At 37.8% G+C, this 19354-nt stretch overlaps 1 protein-coding gene across 4 annotated transcripts in view; it reads left to right on the top strand.

The window, feature by feature from the left end:
- The window catches only part of USP6NL (USP6 N-terminal like), a 103989-nt gene extending 88424 nt beyond the window's left edge, over window positions 1–15565 (top strand). For all 4 annotated transcript variants that reach the window (XM_072349760.1, XM_072349770.1, XM_072349746.1 and 1 more), the window contains 3 exons: window positions 74–173; window positions 1755–1907; window positions 11988–15565. In XM_072349760.1, the coding sequence (XP_072205861.1) occupies window positions 74–173; window positions 1755–1907; window positions 11988–13429 (1695 nt within the window). In that variant the 3' untranslated portion in view covers window positions 13430–15565. The remainder of the gene's footprint in view (window positions 1–73; window positions 174–1754; window positions 1908–11987) is intronic.
- Window positions 15566–19354: the final 3789 nt, after the last annotated feature.

Below are 19354 nucleotides of genomic sequence, written 5' to 3'. Positions count from 1 at the left end.
TTTCCATTTTCTTTCTCCATTTTTAATTATAGGTTTGAACAGAGTGTTTTCACTCTTGATTCTTTTATTGCAGACTCCCTTTACGTTGAGCCTCAGGATATGGGATATCTACATACTTGAAGGAGAGCGGGTTCTCACTGCTATGTCGTACACAATTCTGAAGATACACAGAAGTAAGAAACCTCTTGAGTGCTTGAATGCCAAATAGGCTTTGTTCTTATTTTGTGTGAAAAATCTTAGTTTCTTCTTTGCCTCGTACAATTCATGACAAATGATCTTCTCTCCTTATGAACAAGCAGAGCAAAATCTCTCCTTTATTAACGTGAGTGATTGTCAAAGAAAAGTTTTACCATCTTTGCAGTGGGCTTCCAGATGGTATTACAGTTGCCCCAAAATCATACTTGATTTACTTAATCATAAATAATTGGACAAATGGAGTCACACCATACAAGTTTAACAACGTATGTTCTGCTGTATTTGTGTTTTAATGCAAGTTACTCAGAAAAATAAGGATGTTATTTAAACATCAGGCTGGGTTGACCTTTGTTGCTGGTTATAAAATGGGCAAAAATGTTCTAGTTACATGCTTTGTAAATGGCTTTTCTAGCCACTATAAGTTTTTAAAAAGTGTTAAAAGAATCCAGAGAGAAAAAGGCTGATATTTTGTGCCTGTAAATACCTGAAAGTCTTATCAGCAAGCAGTTCAGCAACAATGAACCACCAGTGTTATATCTCATCTTATAGTGCTGTCTGCCCAAGAACGTCATTAAAATTCAGAATTTCAGTTGTCAGACCGAATGGTCTTTTCTTCCATCTTTTTCCAACAGAAAAAATAAGATTTGGAGTTTTGAACAAAAGCATTGTCTAAAGCATTGATGCCTGCCCATAGTGCCTGCACACCTATGCCTGCCCCCATAGCACACGAAGTTCCAATTCTGAGAATGAATGTTAGCTTCTAAATATCCTTAGACATTTCTCTGGGTGATACCTTGTAGTTTGATACAATTTACCTGTGGTACTTTTGCATTTTCCTAGTGAAATCAATTGATTCTATGTAAATTTGGAAGTCTATGTGGATCTCTTTGCAGAATTGATGTCTTCACTTGCTCACTAGCTTATCCTTATTAAACTGTATAAGCATGCAGTTACAGCCTTGAAAGCAAAACGTTTATGTGGGAAACATGGCCTTACAGCTGTGTAAAATGGGAAAGAATCTGATAACTATAAAATGGCTTTCAGAATATGACCTGAATTAATTGAAGTGGCAAATAATGCCTGAAGCAATGGTTCTGAACTGCCATAACCATTTCATTGGAAGTTAATTCAGTTGTGAATGAGGATACCTTAAATGTCAAATCTTAAACTGTTTTACTGCTTTTGAAAGCTTTTAAATAAATGATGTGTATTGTAAAGAGCTATAGCAGTGTTTTGTAAGTTGGGGATGTAGGCTGAAAAATGAAGATACGAAACTGTCGGATGTAACGTAAGCAGACCAAAGGCAGGTGACTTTTAGAAGATGCCCCTTTTTGGGAAACCTTGTTCTAAATAGAAAGCATTTCTGTATTAATTTGAAAGCAAATTTCTGATGCGTTTTGTCGATTTTTAGTGTAGAATTCTATTTTCTGCTTAACAAATAGGCCTTTTTTTGTTCTATTTTAACAACAGAAACATCTGATATTGTACGTTCATTTTTGAAATGTTATGTTCATAGTCAAGATATTTTTACTTATAATATATATTTTCTTCTTGTGTAGAACATCTGATGAAATTACAAATGGAAGAGCTTGTAGAATTTCTGCAGGAGACTCTAGCTAAGGATTTCTTCTATGAAGATGACTATGTAATAGAACAGCTCCAAAATTCTATATCAGAATTGAAACGAGCAAAATTGGATTTACCAGTAGCTGGTAAGATACTTACATAGATGCAGGTTTCGATGCTTAGAGACTTTTACACCTTGTCCATTTTTAAAGTGTTAATTCATTCTGGTAAAGACTGGAAATGGTTGTCTCTTCATCGCTGCGTACTTATTTCGTCCATAATATTTTACAGTTGAGAAGCAACACCCTTGATTCCATGATTTTGCTGGGTTTTTGCTCATAGTTTTGTTTACTGATTACAAGCTAATGGCCCAACACTATAAAACAACCCTGATCTGATAACTTTGATGTATACAATGGAAATATCACAGTTTCCAATTATTTGAAGCAACACTGTTGTCTGAGAATACAAATGATTTTGTAGCTTGGGATAGCTATGAATCAGGTCAGATAGTTGGTCCAACCCGGTTTTTCAATTCTTTGCAAGTGATACACCCTCTCTGGGCATTTAAGTGAATTATTGTCTTCATTTTTGCTTTCCCTTTTTTTGTTCATGCTTTGTGTTCAGTTGCAGAGCAGGGAGTGTTGTTTCTTAGGGCATTACTTAAGTAATGTCTATAGGTTCTCCCTGTACTGAGATTCTATCATCTTTTATATCACTTTTCTATCCTCAGTATTTGAACTGAATTTTGTTGTGATTATGCTTAGTGCTTTTTTTATCCCTGTCAATTCATAGATTACTATGTGAGAAAGAAACCTGTTTTAAAATAAATAAAAATAAAGACAGAAACAGCCTTAACTTTTAAGTTGTTATGGTTAGTTTTCAGAAGTTAAGAAATGGCAGAGCAAAGGTTGCCTACGCAGTCTGGTGATAATTTCCTTTTGAAGCTCATTCATTATGGAACTTCATTTTTCTGTTTCAGTGCACCTTATTACTGGGGTTTCAGGGCTCTTCATCAGGAAAAGATATATATGTTTCTTCTGGTTCTTAGCAGATCTGTCTCTTGGACATGCAGTCAGACACTCTGTGTGTTTGTTTCCCGTCACCTCGACTTCTCCCAGTTTCTCTTGCTCCACATTCTTAGGCTTTTCCCTCATTCTGTCTTTTCACAACATACCCCCATTATGCCTTCTCCTATCCAGATTAGAGGTCTAAGTCTTGCTCCTGATTGCCTCCTCGTCATTCTCATTTCTACTAGTCATACACTTATTTTTTTTGGTGACTTTGCAGCTCTTCATATTACTACTTGTGCTGCTTCTTCCCCTTTCTAATCACAGCTTTCCCTTCTCTCCATTTTCCTAAGCTACATTGCAATGTTTTCTTATTCTTCAGAGCAAGTTGCACTTTTCAGCACTGCTCTTCAGTTGTCAGCTTTTGTTAGACATCTTGTCTCAGCTGATGCTTGATCACAGTGACTAGATGTGAGTAAATATGTTAATGAACAACTTTGTCTTTTAGCTTCAATTCCCATCCGTCATGGTAGAGGAAGATAGGTGCATTGGAGTGCTCTCTGTTAAAATGTAAATACTGAGTTATCAGTGATTGCATGTGAGCAGTGAAGATTTTTTTCTGCCTTTCAGAAACTCAAGTTATTTTTAGTTTACGGATGTAGTCAAGCAAATGTCACCAGTGTGGACTGTCTGTTTTCTAGTTGAAAATGCAGTAGCTGAAGAGTTACGGGAGATTTTGTAGTTTACTATGTGGTGTAATTCATGTTTTTTCCACGTTGGAAAATTACATAGACACAAGTTATGGTGAGAGTTTCTGTGGGAAATACAGAATTCGCTGTAAGTTTTCTTGAATGAAATATAAATAAATAAATGCAGGCAGTTCCTGCTTTATGTTTTAAGGTTTTTCTTTTGGGAGAATGTAAAAAGCCTTCAAGTGAAATTTTGATTGAGAATTTTGAGTCTTAGCAAGACAGTTAAAAGAAGCTATTCATGATGTTAAAGGCTGCAGAGTGGATACCTTGTGTGAGACACGGGGAGTCATCTTATGGAAGCCAAAAGTGAAAGTTAATTAATAGTGAATACATCTTCTTGAAGCTGAATGTTGGTTGTATGGTTTCATATTTCATATGTGTGTGTCCTGATACGACTAACTGGCAGGACAGTCATTGTTTTAATCCACATTGTTTCTTTCTTTTGGAAAGCTAAGGGAACATCAGTTGCTTTAAGAATGTCTTTTTTTTTTTTCCAACATGAGTGAGGAAGGTTGAGTAGTAAAGTAAAGATAAGAAAACAAGTGCTAAAGTGGAGTATATTCTGTTGCTAGATGAGGAAGTGAGCAGTTTTCTTTTTTCCATTTACAATTATCCTGGGAAAGCCTCACAAAATAAATATGAAATAACTTTATGCTAATCCTTGGAAATCTAGTTGATTTTTCTGCTGTTATCTATAGTCAGGTGAAGCTGCCTCGTTGTTCCTCATATGAATATCACAAGTCTTTTGTCTTCTTTCTGTTCTGGTTTTACTAACCACTATCATCAGGCAGTGATGTTTTTGCACAAGTTCTCCGGATTCTATGGGCATTCAGCTTTGCTCATGTCTGTCTCATTCTATCTTTTCTACCTTCAGTCTCTTTTTACTATTTTTACATTTAATTTCATATAACATTTATGAAATCGTTGTATGTCATGCAGTAATATGCACAAAAATACCAAACTGTTCATTTAAGTATTCACTTCAGCCTGAGAAAAGGATGTTTGTTTTTATTTTCTCAGCTGAAATCAAAGTACTGCTTCCCTTACACTTTTTTGCATTGAGCAACAACTACGTCTCTAAAACTAAAGTAAAAACAAATGATCAAAAAATATCTCCATCTTACAGTTGCTTCAGTATCAGTCATCCTGGAATAGCAGAGAGCTAATTGAGCTCTGTGGAATTTTCCATCTGGCGTCATTTATTAGGCTGTATGGATTTTCCTGCCCTAGTAAACAGTGGTAGAGTATTAAAAGAGGTAATTTTTGTGCTACTTTAAAATAGATGGCTGCTTATGTCTAATGTAGCTTTCTTCAGCTTGCTCCTTCCATGGCTTCTCCCACTGTATTAAGGAGTTCCTTTTTACCTTCAGAGCACAGAGGAAAGAAGGGACTTCATTAAACACTTTGTCACTGATAAAACCCTTAAGGTGCATTGCCAGAACTTTTGATGTTCCAGGAGCACAGCTGTATTGATCATACTGATTTTGGATGTCAGCTAAATGCCTTTGCCACTACTGGGACTGTTTTACATAAAGCAGACCACCAATTTTTTTTTTCATGCCTTTCTCTGCTAATTTCTAGTTTTAAGTACTGATCTATGTAGGATGGTGTGTACTTAGCAACTGCAGCCTTCACAATATGGGTCATTACTTGCTCTTCTCAAAACCCAAGGTAGGCACCTATGTTCCACTGACTGTGTGGAGACAGAAATCTGAGTGGATAAGCATGCTGCTTGTTGTCAGGCCCTCAGAGTGACATCAGCTGTGACATTTATGCAGTAGACAGTCCTGTAAGATACTTCTCCTCTGACATATTCTCAAGCAGATTTAGGAGAAAAGACTCTATAAATATTTTCTAGGTTGACTAGAACACTATAAAGGGTGTCCGCAGCAGGTTCTTGAATGGCACATTTACTTAACGTCATGATTCCAGTTTATATCTTCTCAAGGAGCCAGATCTGAGGCAGAGTAGACAAATCTCTCCCTTCATTCAGAGATGGTGAAAAGAATTTCACTGTCATATACTGTTGCTTTTCAGAATTTCTTGATACAGATCCTTTTCTTCTCTTTCATTTAAAGGAACAGCAAAATTCATAAAATGCCGCACATTTTGATACAGGGCGTCCTGGAAAGAAAGGACAGAGAGATCTTGAGATGGGCTTCTTTTGTTAAATGAAAGCTTAGTAGACCTTACAGCGGTGGAGAAGGCCTTAAGTCCGAGATAAAGGTCTTACATCTTAACCTTAAGGAAATGTTGCCTAATTTGGGATCTGCCGTTGTTCTTTTGATCATCTGAACTATTTTAGTGCCTGGAAACACCCGCATTAAACTGATTACATTCTTCTAGTTCTCCCAGTCTTTTCCATATTTGGAGGCAATTAGCAAAATTTGTATTTTACATCTTAATTTGGTAAATGTATACCTGCTACTTATCTTTAGAGGTATGTTTTAGTAAATCTGTTATGAGTGTTTCTTATACAGATATTTATCTAATTTAAATATTCACCTGTGACAGTGCAGAAATGTATGAGTGCTCTGTTAAATAATGTTGGTTTTCTGCTCTTAATTCAATTTTTGACAGCCAAAATATTGCAAATATGTAAGTCCACTTGACTTGTGTTTCTGATGGTAAATCTCCTTTGGTTGTGTTTCGTTTCAGAGGAATTTTGGATTTTTCACTTGTTCTTGAAGAACAGACAAGTAGCAGTTCATGCGATGCACTTCATATTTTAATCAACTAATTTTTCTGCCTTGATTCTTGTGTGATATTGGCTCGCAGCGTTATGAAGGCAAATGGCACTTATAGAATTATACTAATATAGTTAGTATATGGTTTTCATCGATTTTGGGCACAGGCTTTGCATCGTTTAAAAAATACTTACTGTTTAAAACTTGCATGCTGTTGTTGGATATGATGCAGAGAGTTCTGTTGGTTGTTGTTCATAGCACAGAAAAGGGTGTTTTCTGGAAGAAACATGGAGTCAGGATTAATAAAAATTGAAGAGATTACTTATACATTTATTTTTTTTTTAATAATACTTTTAGAGAGACCACTTAGAAATGTATCGCTTTAGTGACCAAGTTTGTTGACATCTCTATTATTTCTCTAAATGTAGATGTTTATTATATATATATATATATATATATTTGTTATTGTCAGTGTTACAAAAGTGACTCGTATTGGAAAGGCGAGGAGTGTGTTTTGTTTCTACCATTATCAAATTGTCAAGCAAGATTTCATTTGAGCATCTCCTCCTGGCATATAAAAGAGGAGAAAGAGAGTGACTTTCAGGCAGCAGTTTGAGCTTTCAGTTCAGGCACTTAAATTTCCTTAAAATTTACTTGGACTTGTAAACTGAACAAATAAGATGGGAAGTCACTGATGGAAAATAAATGCAAAATATCAAGATGTCATTTTAAGAGTTGTTTTTATGACCATTACCATCCTTGAAAACTGTGTTAGAACAGTCAGAGTGCATGTATTCTGGTCCTGAAATTAAGGACTAGACTGCTATTCACCAGAGAGAGCACTTAAAGCACTTTACTCCAATTATATGTCTGCTATTCAATGCATGAGGCTGTTAATGCCTCCTGAAGCAATTATCTGTAAAAGTCTTGTAGTTGAGATCGACTTCCACTGGGTGGTGACCAAGGCTTGCTAGAGCAGGAGTAAGCAGACCAAAACTTTCTTTAATATGACTTGAAATTTGTATCTTCTGGGGGGAACAGTCAGATCTGTTTATATTTGCTTTGCTCCTTTTCATGTTAGGCAATATATTTATCAGCAGCAAGCAAGCACCTGATTGTTCTTTTTCCATTAAAGTTCCCTCCACTTCCATTTTTCTCCTTTCTCCCACATTTTTGCCCTATTTTCTTTGTCGTTTGTTTATTTTGTACTATACTATATACAAACCAACTCAATCACTACCTTTCTTTTGAATGAAAAATAGAAAATCCTGTCGTGCCAGCTCTGTGAATTCTATTATGTTTCTCTTTGGGGAAAGCCAGTAACTAAACTACATCTAGGAAGCTGTTTTACTGAAGGAATATGGGGACAGACGATGCAGTTCTGCATCTTGTCCTAATATTGTCAGCCTGGGAAAAAAACTGGTTGCCCAGATGAAGATAAAGGCATGTCTGATTGTGGAGGCTGCTGTCAAAACAACCAGCAGCTGAGCTGGACAACTTTGTCTTATATTCTAGTTTAAAGTGCCTTTAAGCACTGTATGTAAACATCATACTTTGTACAGAAGATTACTTGTCCAAGAAGTTCTATTAGTTGGATTCAGAAGTCCCTCTGTTCATATAGCTTCAGACAGGGAGGTATGCCTCTAATGTGAATTAGCTCACAATTAGGGGTTAACAGCACAAACAGATGCAATTTAATGCCCTTGAAAACATCCAAATAAAATTTCTGCATGTTCAGATCTCAGAAATGTGAACAATGAGTTTAGCTGTCATAGAGAAGATGATGACTGAGAGCTGCATGAGAGGCATTAGACATATTTGGAGTGGAAAATAGGGAGATAAAAGATACGCAGCTTGTCAGAAGAACTGGTGCTTTTGCACGCTTCTCTAGCAAGGTATCTGTGTACCTCTTAACAGTAGAGATGTTTGTTGTGATTTAATTTCTTACATTTGCTTTTGTATTGTGGTTTCTTTTCCTCTGTTTTTTGCTTCAATTCCTTTTCCTTCCTTCCTTCCTTCCTTCCTTCCTTCCTTCCTTCCTTCCTTCCTTCCTTCCTTCCTTCCTTCCTTCCTTCCTTCCTTCCTTCCTTCCTTCCTTCCTGCCTTCCTGCCTTCCTGCCTTCCTGCCTTCCTGCCTTCCTGCCTTCCTGCCTTCCTCCCTCCCTCCCTCCTGTCCCTTTCCTCCATGCATAGAGCATTCATAGACACAGACTGCATGCTGTTCTGTGCATTTGAGGAATGTCTCCTTGTCTTAATGTGCATGCTGTAGATGTTATCCTCTATCTGTTTAATTGTGTGGACTTTTCTAAGCTTCAGGAAATTTAAAGAATAAAGTACTTTGGTTGTTCCACTGAGAGTGGCAGCTACATGCATGCTTCTACATATGTATGTATCTGTATATTTAAATTAGAATTAAATATCTTTTTTTTTTTTTTTTTTTCCTTTTCAGTTTAATAAAACAAACTGGTTTTCCCTTAGGAGGTGACCAGTTTGGGGGATGTCTTTGTGCTGCAGCACCATGGATCCTTACACCGCTTCTTTCTTTCCAATGTTTGCTGTGGCAGGAGGTGATGAGAGCTGAAGCATTTCTTGAAACAGACTTAAGCATGTGCTTTGTAGCTTTGGCTAGATAACTGAGCATCTCTAGCAGCGTGGTCATTCCTAATACTGCAGATGCAAATGTGGTTGATTAAGCAAGCTTTCTCAGTTGCTTCAATCTGAGGTCAAGGTAAAACAAATTCTGTGGAAGCTTTGTGGCTAGGATTTAGAGCTGCATTTCTTTTCCTCATTGACCCCTCCCTCCACACACAAGCATTGTGCCATAATTTTGCTTCCTGTGAGAGCTCCAGGCTCCAATATTACCAGCCTGTTAAAAGGTTGAGGCCTGATATAGTGCAGTTAGAGTGCAAAGGTTTTCTTCTACATGAACTGTTGTTGTCTTGGAACGCTTTGCTTATTGCTCAATACATGAATTAATTCCATGCTTTAAAAGTTTCACAGCAGAAATGCTAAGACTTCTGTTACGTACTTCACACCTGTAATTCATGTTATAACATATGCTGTCTAAACAGAGTGCACCACGTGTACCTAATTGTAACATGTCCTCTTACCTTCAGATGTAAAGGAAAGATGACAGAAAGCAATCTTCAAAGCAGCCTAGGTAGAATGCAGTAAGAACATTTGCAGTGTTCTCACTTGGGTTTTATTAGAGCTTAATGGTAATTAAGAAACCTTAAGTGTGTGAAATTAAAGAAAAACAACAATGAAACACTCCCACAAAACCCCTTAATTGTATGACCAAGTGTATTTCAAAGGATCTTGCGTTGCTCCGTGTGCATTTTTTAGAGTAAAAGCTGGAAGAAAGGAAATCTGTTCATGCCTTTAATATCTTTGTACAAATGAAGGAAGCATTGCAGGAACTAGAGCTATTGATCTTGTGTTCATGTTTGTTTGGTGTGGTTTTTTTCCCATATAGCCTGAATAGCTGAATTATAAGGATGGAATTAAAAATCATTTTACTTAAATAGTCATGGTACAAACACAGGGAGAAATCAAACAAAGTACAGGTGCTGAGGAGCCATTTTCTAATAGCATACTGTAACTGCCATGGAGGTTGCACATGTAGCAGCATACAAAGGGCTGTATTCTGTGGAATTTAGATGACAAATATCTGGTATGTACCTTGAGTGTTGTTTCTTAATTCAGGCTTCATGCTATTTTAACAACTAGGATTAGTAAGGTTGAAAGCATTGTAACGTGCAGTTTCAGTATTGGGAATATTTATTATGGATAAAATTCAGTTTTATTTAGAAGGTAGGATCTTCAGTTTTGCTTGCCACTGTGCTTGTGAGTGCAAATGGAACCTAAACAGTGCAAATGCCTTTTTCCAAACTGACAGTAATGGACAATTTTTGAAGAGATTGGTGCAGAAGAGAGTATGTTGCAGAGCTGTTAAATCACTCATTTGCAGCATCCATGCGACTCGTTCATCTTCTGTTTTGCTAGTGATGCACTGCTGGGGAGTGCAAATCTACAGATCCCTGCTTCAGATTTTTAGCCTGATTTGAGAATCATGGGCCCCCACAGAGATGGAGAACAAACTGTGAAGCTTTATTTCCAGGACCCACTCATTGGTGTCTCATTGGCCCTACCACGTAACCTTTAGCACTCTTGTGTATCTTGTTCATTACAGAGAATAGTTTGTCAGGTGTTTAATTATATAAGAGTATTTAACGTGTAGAATCTTACACTTGGAGGGGTGCGGGCTTTTCATGAGTCATTTTGTTTGCTAAGGCATAACAAGGTGGTCCAAGAGTACTGTCAATGTAAGAGATTAGATTTGTGTATCCTAAAATTTGTATGTTTGTAATTGAGCTGAGGGTAGCTAGGGGAAAATAAGACTGGAAAGTTTATTCTATGGAAAACCTGGGTAGGCAGGATTTATTATATATAAAACAAAGTTTCTGGTGTTGTGTTTTTCTAAAGGAAAGTATGTTTCCATATGAACTTTGTCCTTCTGTGAAGACTCTGAATACCAAGAGAAGGGTAGTTTAATTGTTTGGCTAAATGAGGCTATATTTTTTAAGTACTCTTTATTTAGCTATCTTGTCATGACACATAGCATCATTGTATTTCTCTCTGCTGTCTTCTTGCTACATCCTAGCTGGCACAAACTGTAAGTTTCCATTTAGTTTATATAGCAACTGATCCATGATGATAATTTGTTATGCTGCTATAATAAATAACACTGACCTTGGCTGCTGGCTTTACTCTGTGTACCTCTAGCATGAACCAGTCACCAGTGATTGAACTCATGCTGCAAAAATGAATATGGCTCTCTTTCTTAGTCCAGCACTTACATCAGGGATAGAGATGTTCGTGTCTTCACTCACATTAACCCTTACAGACAATTAAAGGGAATTTTACCTAGAAAATACCTAGAAAAAGTGATGTTATCTTAAAAATCTTCAAGAACTTAAGTAACTTTGAGGTGTTTGATGATGGAGGAAGATTTGATGGTTCTTGTTTTATAGGAGGAAGGAGAAGGAACTTATTTATAGCCATTTTATTTTGCATAACAGCCATTTAATTTGCATAACATTTAAGGGTAGCCATATTTCTTTTCCTCTTTACAGTAGAGCTTTTGCTAATAGATGCACAGTAGGATTTGTTTGGCTTTGCTGACTTTAAAAGGTTGTTTGTTTTTGGAAATGCTGAGCATCAAGTAAAATGCAGATTAATAAATGTAATGAGAAGTATGTGACCTTTTCTACTTCTAATAGGGAAAGCAGTGCATTATACAATTAAAGATGTGTGCAAGTAGATGTGATAAAAGACTTTGGCTAAGATCAGGAAGGGTGTTGCCTGCTAAGGAGAGTCTGGTGTGGAAAATTCGATGGAAATTGTTCTACAAACAAAATTCAGCAATGAAACACATCTTTATCATTTCTGTAGTGGCAGGGAGGGTACAGAATAGGTAATGCAGCCAAAATATTGTGGAGGGAAATGATTCGTATTTACTTATTTTTGCTACAGTGTTGTCAATGAGCAAAAGCTTGCCAATAGTGCATCAGCTTTAAAGGGAAAGAATAGAATAACTGGTTAAGATGAGAGCCTAAACAAAATCTTTGTTCAATCTCAGTAAAATACCTTTGAGGTTTGACAGAATGGTGACCTGGAGGGAGGCCTAGCTAATTGAATTAGTTTTTTTTACTTGCATGATCAATAGATCAAAGAAGTTCAAATGTGAATTTATGTTGTTACTGTTGTTATTTTAGGTAAAGAAGATGAATTTCCAAAGAAGCCGTTGGGGCAAATTCCATCAGGACCTCAGCCTGCTATACTTAATTCCACCCCAATGCTTAATGGACAAAATAGCACTGGTACACAAACAATAAGAAGGACAGAGAGGAGACCGTCTCCTGTAGAAGAACCAGAAAATTCACCAAATAACCGAAAAAGAATTAACTCACTGGAAAAACAACCTTCCTTAAAACAGCAGAAGTCTCGCCCAACAGACACTCAGAGTAGTCAGTCTAAAAATGAGGTTGATGCCAGAAGAAAACCTCAGCCAACAGGGCAAGACAACTCAAAACAATATGATAATGCAGCTGCTAACCAAAATTCTAATGCTACTTCACATACAAGAAGGGAATTTGTACCTAAGTGGAATAAACCATCTGATATCAAAATAATTGAAAAGACTATGAAACTTACTGCAGAGGTGAAAGGAAGGCCAATAAATAATTCTTTTTCAAGCTCACCACCAAGTCCTACAGAAACACAGCCTTTGAATGTAAAACAAAAGATGAGGGTTTTGGATGCTGATGAAGGTAAGCGTGGGTCTAATGCATCACAGTATGACAACGTTCCAGAAGCTGATCATGAGAGTGAGAATCTTGTAGAAGAGATGCTTGAGAGAGTTCATCCACAGAGTCCTAGGCATGTAGCATATACTAACAGTCCAAGAAAGCAAACTGAAAAAATACCTGCTCCGTTAAAAATGCCCAACAATTACACCTTTACTTCGCAGCCCAGATCTCCAAAATACTCATTGCAATCTGACGGACCACCACGTGGACTAAACGCAAAGCAGCCGCTGCCCTCTTATAGCAATCCTCCTACTTACCATGGAAATTCTCCAAAGCACATCTCCAGCATAAGCAATACAAGTTCTATACCTCTTCATTATCATGGGAATCGAACCAGCCCTTCTGGTAGGCCATATGGCTCTTTTATTTCAGCAGATTATTCTCCTGATAAATTACAAATGAATTCCTATCCTGCGGGTCGCCAAAATCCTCTTTCACCAGCCCCTACTCGGATAGACGTAGCCCCTGTCGATGCTTACACCAGCAACTTGAGGTCCCCTACAGGTGTCAAATTTATAATGCCTCCAGTGGATTATTTACCAGAAGACAGAAAGTGGCCAGATGCTGCTTACATGTATAGACATGAACCGTACAGGCAGCCCTGGAGCCAAGAAGTTAACAAGGGCCACTTGGATAATTTCCAGAAATACCAGCATTTTCAGTCAACACCTTTTCAAGACCATAGTCTTCCTGCTGTTTCTGTGGATAGCCCGATAAGATACAGGACTTCACCAACCTTTGAAGAGCATGGTTCACCGCAATACCAATATGCAAATCCATCAGCTCAAGTCCAACACTACCGAAATAGAAACGATGGATTATCTATGCATGAATCTGTGCTTCTCTGAAGTATGTCAGCTCTTATTAAAATGGCAAGATCTAAACCCAGTTATACCTTACTGTGTTAGTAGTAGTCCACCTCATTTCTTCTATGAAATGTGGACAGTCCATCTGACTCATCAAAAATAACAACACTGTTTCAGAGGTGTTTCAGACTTTTCACTGAAGGATAGGGGAGTTCTTAGGCTTGCATTGAAGCTACTGAAAGTGATATGATGCACGTAGACAGAGCAATAGCAATAAGATCATATACACAGTATGCCTAATACTGTCATTTTTCCTCGAATTGAAATAGCTTGTGTTATGATCTTTCTGCCTAAAACCTAACACATTTGTGAGTTTTATTTTGACTGACATTGTTAATGCACTGTATTAAGTATGTGTGTGTGAGTGTGCGCTTACATACACAAATGCATATGGAGAAGAACTAAAGAGTTTAAATGCATTTAACTTTGGACAGATGATGTGAAGTACTTTTATTTTGTATTAATTTTTTCTTTATAATTTATTTGAGAAGCCATTCATTTTGAATGGGAATTTCTGTCATTTTTATACAGCTGCCTCAGTATTCCAGTATCTGTTCTGGGCAGGAGAGATACTTTGGGATTATTAATTTAAATTTATGTGAGAGTTAATTTCCTCTCCTTTGACTACTGTTTGTCATTTTCCTCAGCAAGAAGGAGCAGACAGGCAAGAGCAGAAAGCCAAAAACATCTCTATAATCTGGCTAAGAAATGGTGCTTAAAATTCAGGGCAGTCTCTAGTTTCTTAGGCGAATTGAAAGTGGATAATTTTTACCTTTGCACCTAAATCTACCTTCAGAATGTCATATATGCAAAATATTGGAGCGCAGTAAGAGTAATGCCACATCCAGAAATGGTGCTGCACCCTTCACGTTTTGCCATGCTGTGCTGTCAAACTAAGCAAATTGGTTGCAAGGCCAAATCTCATCGGTATCAGAGAATTACCGGCTCCTTGACGCTCTCAAGAAGTATATGCAGGAGTTTTGAGACTTGGTTGTGATTTGATGTCCCCTGAGCTGTGTGCATATGCAGAGTCCTTTCTCTTAAGCTTTGTCACGTCAGTTCTATTTCATTTCTCCCCCCCCTAAAGAGCCAGAAGACTCGTATCTGTGATTGGGTGTGGGCTGCTGAGAGAATGTGGGTGTTTATTTTTTTCACTTTGAAATCAACCCGACTGTTAATAGGAAGCTTAGACTCCTGGTAGCGTGTTTTTAATGAGTGTTTGCAGCCTCTCCTTCTTTGTGTTTTTTTTTCCTTTCATTGACTGTGAAATGGGGGTGACAAAAACGCAGGTTAAAGTGGCCCGTGTAGGGTGAGCTCTGGGTAGGAAGTGCTGGATGTACCGACTGTCTCATTGAAGCTAATGGGAGTTGAGGCAGATAAGAATCCTGCCAGAAGAGGTCCTTGGAGTGCTTAGCAGAGATTTTCTGATGTTTAAGGACCAAGCATTGGTATCGCCATCAGTTTTGGATGGTTTAGAAGGTTGTCCTGTTGTCTTTTGTTTTGTAAGATTTGCTAATTAAAGACATAGAAGTGGATTATTATTATTATTATTTTCCTTTAAAGGATGAGCTTTAGTGCCTATTATTGCTGCAGGTTGGCTCTGTAAGTTTTAAGGTACAGAAGTAAAAGCAATTTTTACAAATGGAAGTAACATTTACTTAGTATATTTCAAAACCTTTTTGTGTATATGATGTGTCTGATGTAATTTTTAATGAACCAGGCAATTTTATATTTTAAGGGTTGCGAACTGCAGCGAAGTAATGGTAGCAAAGCACTACACTGAAACTCTAAAATTGTGAAGATAAATACGACTTGGGCTTACCTTAGTACTGATTGCTTACAGCAGCTTAGAAATGTATGTATATAATATTGTGGCTAAGTGTAATAATCTCCGTGTTTAATGATGGATCTGTAATTCATAACAAAGCTGTACAATTCATTTGTGCAAGCAACACGAAGCTCCAAAATATGTATCAGCGGTAGTAAATACTGTAGATTTTTATATATAAAATATATACGCACTATTTTCTTATGTCATCTGCAACAGTTTTATAACTGTGTATCCTATTTTGATGTGACTGTATTTTTAACATGTTAAAATAATAATAATTAAGCTCCTATTGCTTTGTCTTTATTTTTTTCCATTGTCTCGTTAGCTCAGAACTGCGGGTTTGCTCTTCTCAGCACAAATGATGGCTTTTCATAAATGAGTCGTGTGTATATATATCTACCTGGTGCATTTCATTTGTTTGTACACGTTTATTTTTAGGCTAAGCAATATGGATGCAATCTATACAGCGCTCTCGCATTATTACAGAAGTAACAAGGCTATCGATTATAGTTTACTGCACTGCTAAACCTTAACCTATCATTTGTGAAAGCTGGGAGTATAAACTGCGATCATAATTTTCTGGCTGTGTTCTAATAATCTCACCCAATATCAATTCAAAAGAAGAGAATTACTGGGATGAGAGACTTGCGATGTTGCATTGATCAGAGTGCAAAATGATTGCCTGACTGTGGCTGTGGTGTTTGTTGTGTGTTCAGAGACCTGTATTCAGCTTACAAAAGCTGGTGTCACATGTTTGCAGTGCAAAGTCTGCTTTTATTTTGTTTAGCTGGACTTACCAAGCTGAAGGTACTGATGCCACTAACAGACACCCTTGGTGCAGAGTGAAGCAAGGCAGTGTTGTGCCAGTAACTTGCTGTGTCTTGCTGGTGGAGGGACTCATTCCCACATAATGGATTAGATATCCTCCTAAGAGCTTTTCTGTCACTCTTTGCTTTGATCTGAAAACAGTCGAGCAGTAAGTACCAGCATAAAATACTTGAGACCTTTCTTTCCCATAGTTTCTTCATAATAATTTTATAACATTTGCCTGCCTTGTGCCACGTAAACCATAGTTTTCTTGTCTGACTCTCTCTGTGGTTAGCAAGGCAGCTTCAAGGCAGGGCTCTGGAGAACAAGTAATCTCTCTCCACTAACGCACAGGAACACAGAAGACTAAATAAGGCTGGATGCCTAACTTCTGCAAGGCCAAAAATAAGTGAAATTAAGCTAACTAGAATACAGGAGCAAAAGGAAGTGAGTTTTATGCTGTCGACTTCTGTGTTTGCTTTCCCATTGACCGATACCCCACTAGAATAAATACAAAAGGTTCGGGACAGACCTGAACAGCAGAAGACTGAAATCCTTCAAGTTACTGGGGCCTTGGGAAGAAGTTAGGAGAAACTGCAGCCTCGCTGACACTCCTAAGCATTTCTATGAATGGGATTTGATTATGTGATCAAACTGTTTCTCTCTCTAATCAAACCAGGTACATTGTATAAGCAAAGACAGAAGCCTTCCTACTCCTGCTGTGACCCCAGGGAAGATTCTTTCCCGATGTCAGTTTGGGTGATGAATTTGAATCATCGTCGCTTGGGCATCTAAGGAAAAAAGTATGACTTCAGGAAAATGATCTTAATCTTCTCCTCTCCCCAGATCCAGCTGTGGCCTGCCTGTAAATGCTTCAGGGAAGGTGACACAGAAGAAACAAAAAACCCCTTTCGCCAGAAGTCTATTAAAGAGAGTATTTCCTCCTAATCCCTGCTGATGACTACGGAAAGCCTCAGAGCATGATATTCTTTGCAATTATTTGAGAACGATCAGATCAATGCAGGCAATTCTTTTTTTTTTTTTTTTTAAACCCAGGGCCATAAAAGAAGGTCTTTCAGAGATGTAAATATCAGTTACCTCCATAACACCTGACAGCAGGATTAATCCCTAACTTTAAAGCAACTTCTATATCCTCACTACGAATAAAAGTCTTAATAGTAAGGGATTTTAGAAACCTCAGAGGTTGCAGAAGGGAACTGTTTTATCGTTAGGCAAAGATACACCTTTGTAATGAACCAGTTGCTCGTTCCAAAATTAGATGCATAGTGTAAACAACACTGAAATGTCAAAAGACAGAACAGCCTTCCAGTGTGAAGAAGCAAATCCAAAGATTCCCTGAGGTACGTACACATTTTCCAAGGAGATTTCTCTCAAGAATCCTATCTTGAATTTCACATCATCCTCGATATGACTTTGAAATGGACTTGCAAATTACAGACTTTTTTTTTTTAATCTCCCCCTTGGGTGGCATTACATCGCATTCACAAAGAGGAATACTATTTAAAATATGCCATCAAACGCCCACTGTTCCATCTCCAGTGGAGTACATTCTGCTTTCAGTATTTCACTGAGAGGAAAGTGCGCGTTTTCTTTTTGTAGCCCTTGAAATGCTGCATTTTTTTGCCGAGCTCTGTAAATGTAGCATAGTTACAGTTCAGCAGTTACTTGACTAAGTGGAGTTAGGCTCTGTTTAGATGTTACGAAGTTACTGCATAGTTAGTTTGCTGAAGGTTTATTTTTTCTTTTGTGGGCATATTAAGACACTCCAAACGCTTTGAATGGCCCAGTTGCAATGAGAAGAGGACTAGGCCAGCAAATGAAATTGGGAATATAATTGTGATTGTTTGTGTAGTCTTTAAATGGCTTCCAAATCTGGTGAGCTAGGGAAAAATGCCATTTTTGGGCTGCTTTGTGCCAAGAGGACTTCCTGCCATGTTAGGGAACACAGCGATCCCTCTCCTGAGTGATTTCATTCTCTCAGCCTACACCGAATGCCTTAGTGCTTATGGAGTTAACAGAAAATCAATGGTGCTTCTAGAAATGTGCATTTTGAATAACCTGAGAATGAGCATAACTCGTTCTAGATTTTTTTCCTTTTTATTTTTCTGAGGGAGTGAAATATGTTTATTTCAGTGTAGATTTTACTGTCAGCCTTGTCAAGGTGAGCCGTTCTTGATTCTTCTGTCTGGTTCCTTCCTCTGATGATGTGTCAAGTCTTGTTTTCCAGCAGTGTTGTGATGCCTTTTCTGCTGCTGTTCATCGGGAACATGATGAAGCAGTTAATAACAGAGACTGCTGTTCTCTTGCCTCTCTCCAGACAATGTGCAAATTAAAAAATAATAATAATAATAATTTGTGTTCTCAATATTATAGTTGGTCAGAAAGTCTCCAGGAAAGTTTTTTCTTACAGAAAGCAATTTAATTTAGCAGTAGGTGAAGGACCACAGCAGTGTAGAGACACTTGTACAGTCTCTGAAGACATAGTTTGCTTTTGCTCAGCATCGAGCACCAAAAGCTGTATTACATTCAGGACCAATCAAGCTTTTGCAAAGTGCTGTCTCGTGCCACAAAAGCGTGCCAGCTCAGACTGGCAGTAGGTCAGATGTAGCTACGACAGGCTTGATTTCTTAGTGATACGTTGCTTTGTCAGATTTTTCTATTAGAAATGAGTCAGAGGATTGAAGCTGGTGCTTTAAGCCAGGATATTCGAATTCTCTTTCTTGTTTAGGAAGGCTGGAAGTGAAACTTTCTCATTCACACCATCCAGACTTAAAGCTTTGCATTTTACAGTTCAGCAGTATCCTCTGGAATCATCTGCAGTATCATCCCTTAGGAAAAAACAGCTCTCTGAGCAGAGAAAAGAGAGCTTTGCTAGATGATTTAGTCCAACCCAGGCATTTTTATTTTCATTATTTTTTTTAGCTTTTCTTCTCCCATGATTTTCCCCAATGATAACTGACAGCATGGACCGCGTGTCCCTGAGTGTGATGCTGAACTCTGTAAGTGATGTGCAGTGCTGGCATCAGGGAGGTCATGTAGCATTCTAGGCAAGTTGGCACCCAACTATGAGAACTGAGGTTTTGCAGTATGGTTAAGTGGGAAGCTTTACTTGCTGAAGAGTGTACTTGAATCCATCAGTAATGCGTGGGTTTTATGTTAAAAAAACCTCAAAGCTTTCAAGCAAAAGGGTTGGATTCTTGAAGGTGGTGGTACTTAGCTGCCTTTGTGCTTGGGAATGGAGGTGGGAG

Source organism: Excalfactoria chinensis, chromosome 1, assembly GCF_039878825.1.
Source record: "Excalfactoria chinensis isolate bCotChi1 chromosome 1, bCotChi1.hap2, whole genome shotgun sequence".
Classification (NCBI taxonomy): domain Eukaryota; kingdom Metazoa; phylum Chordata; class Aves; order Galliformes; family Phasianidae; genus Excalfactoria; species Excalfactoria chinensis.
This window is presented reverse-complemented; position numbering and strand designations above follow the sequence as displayed.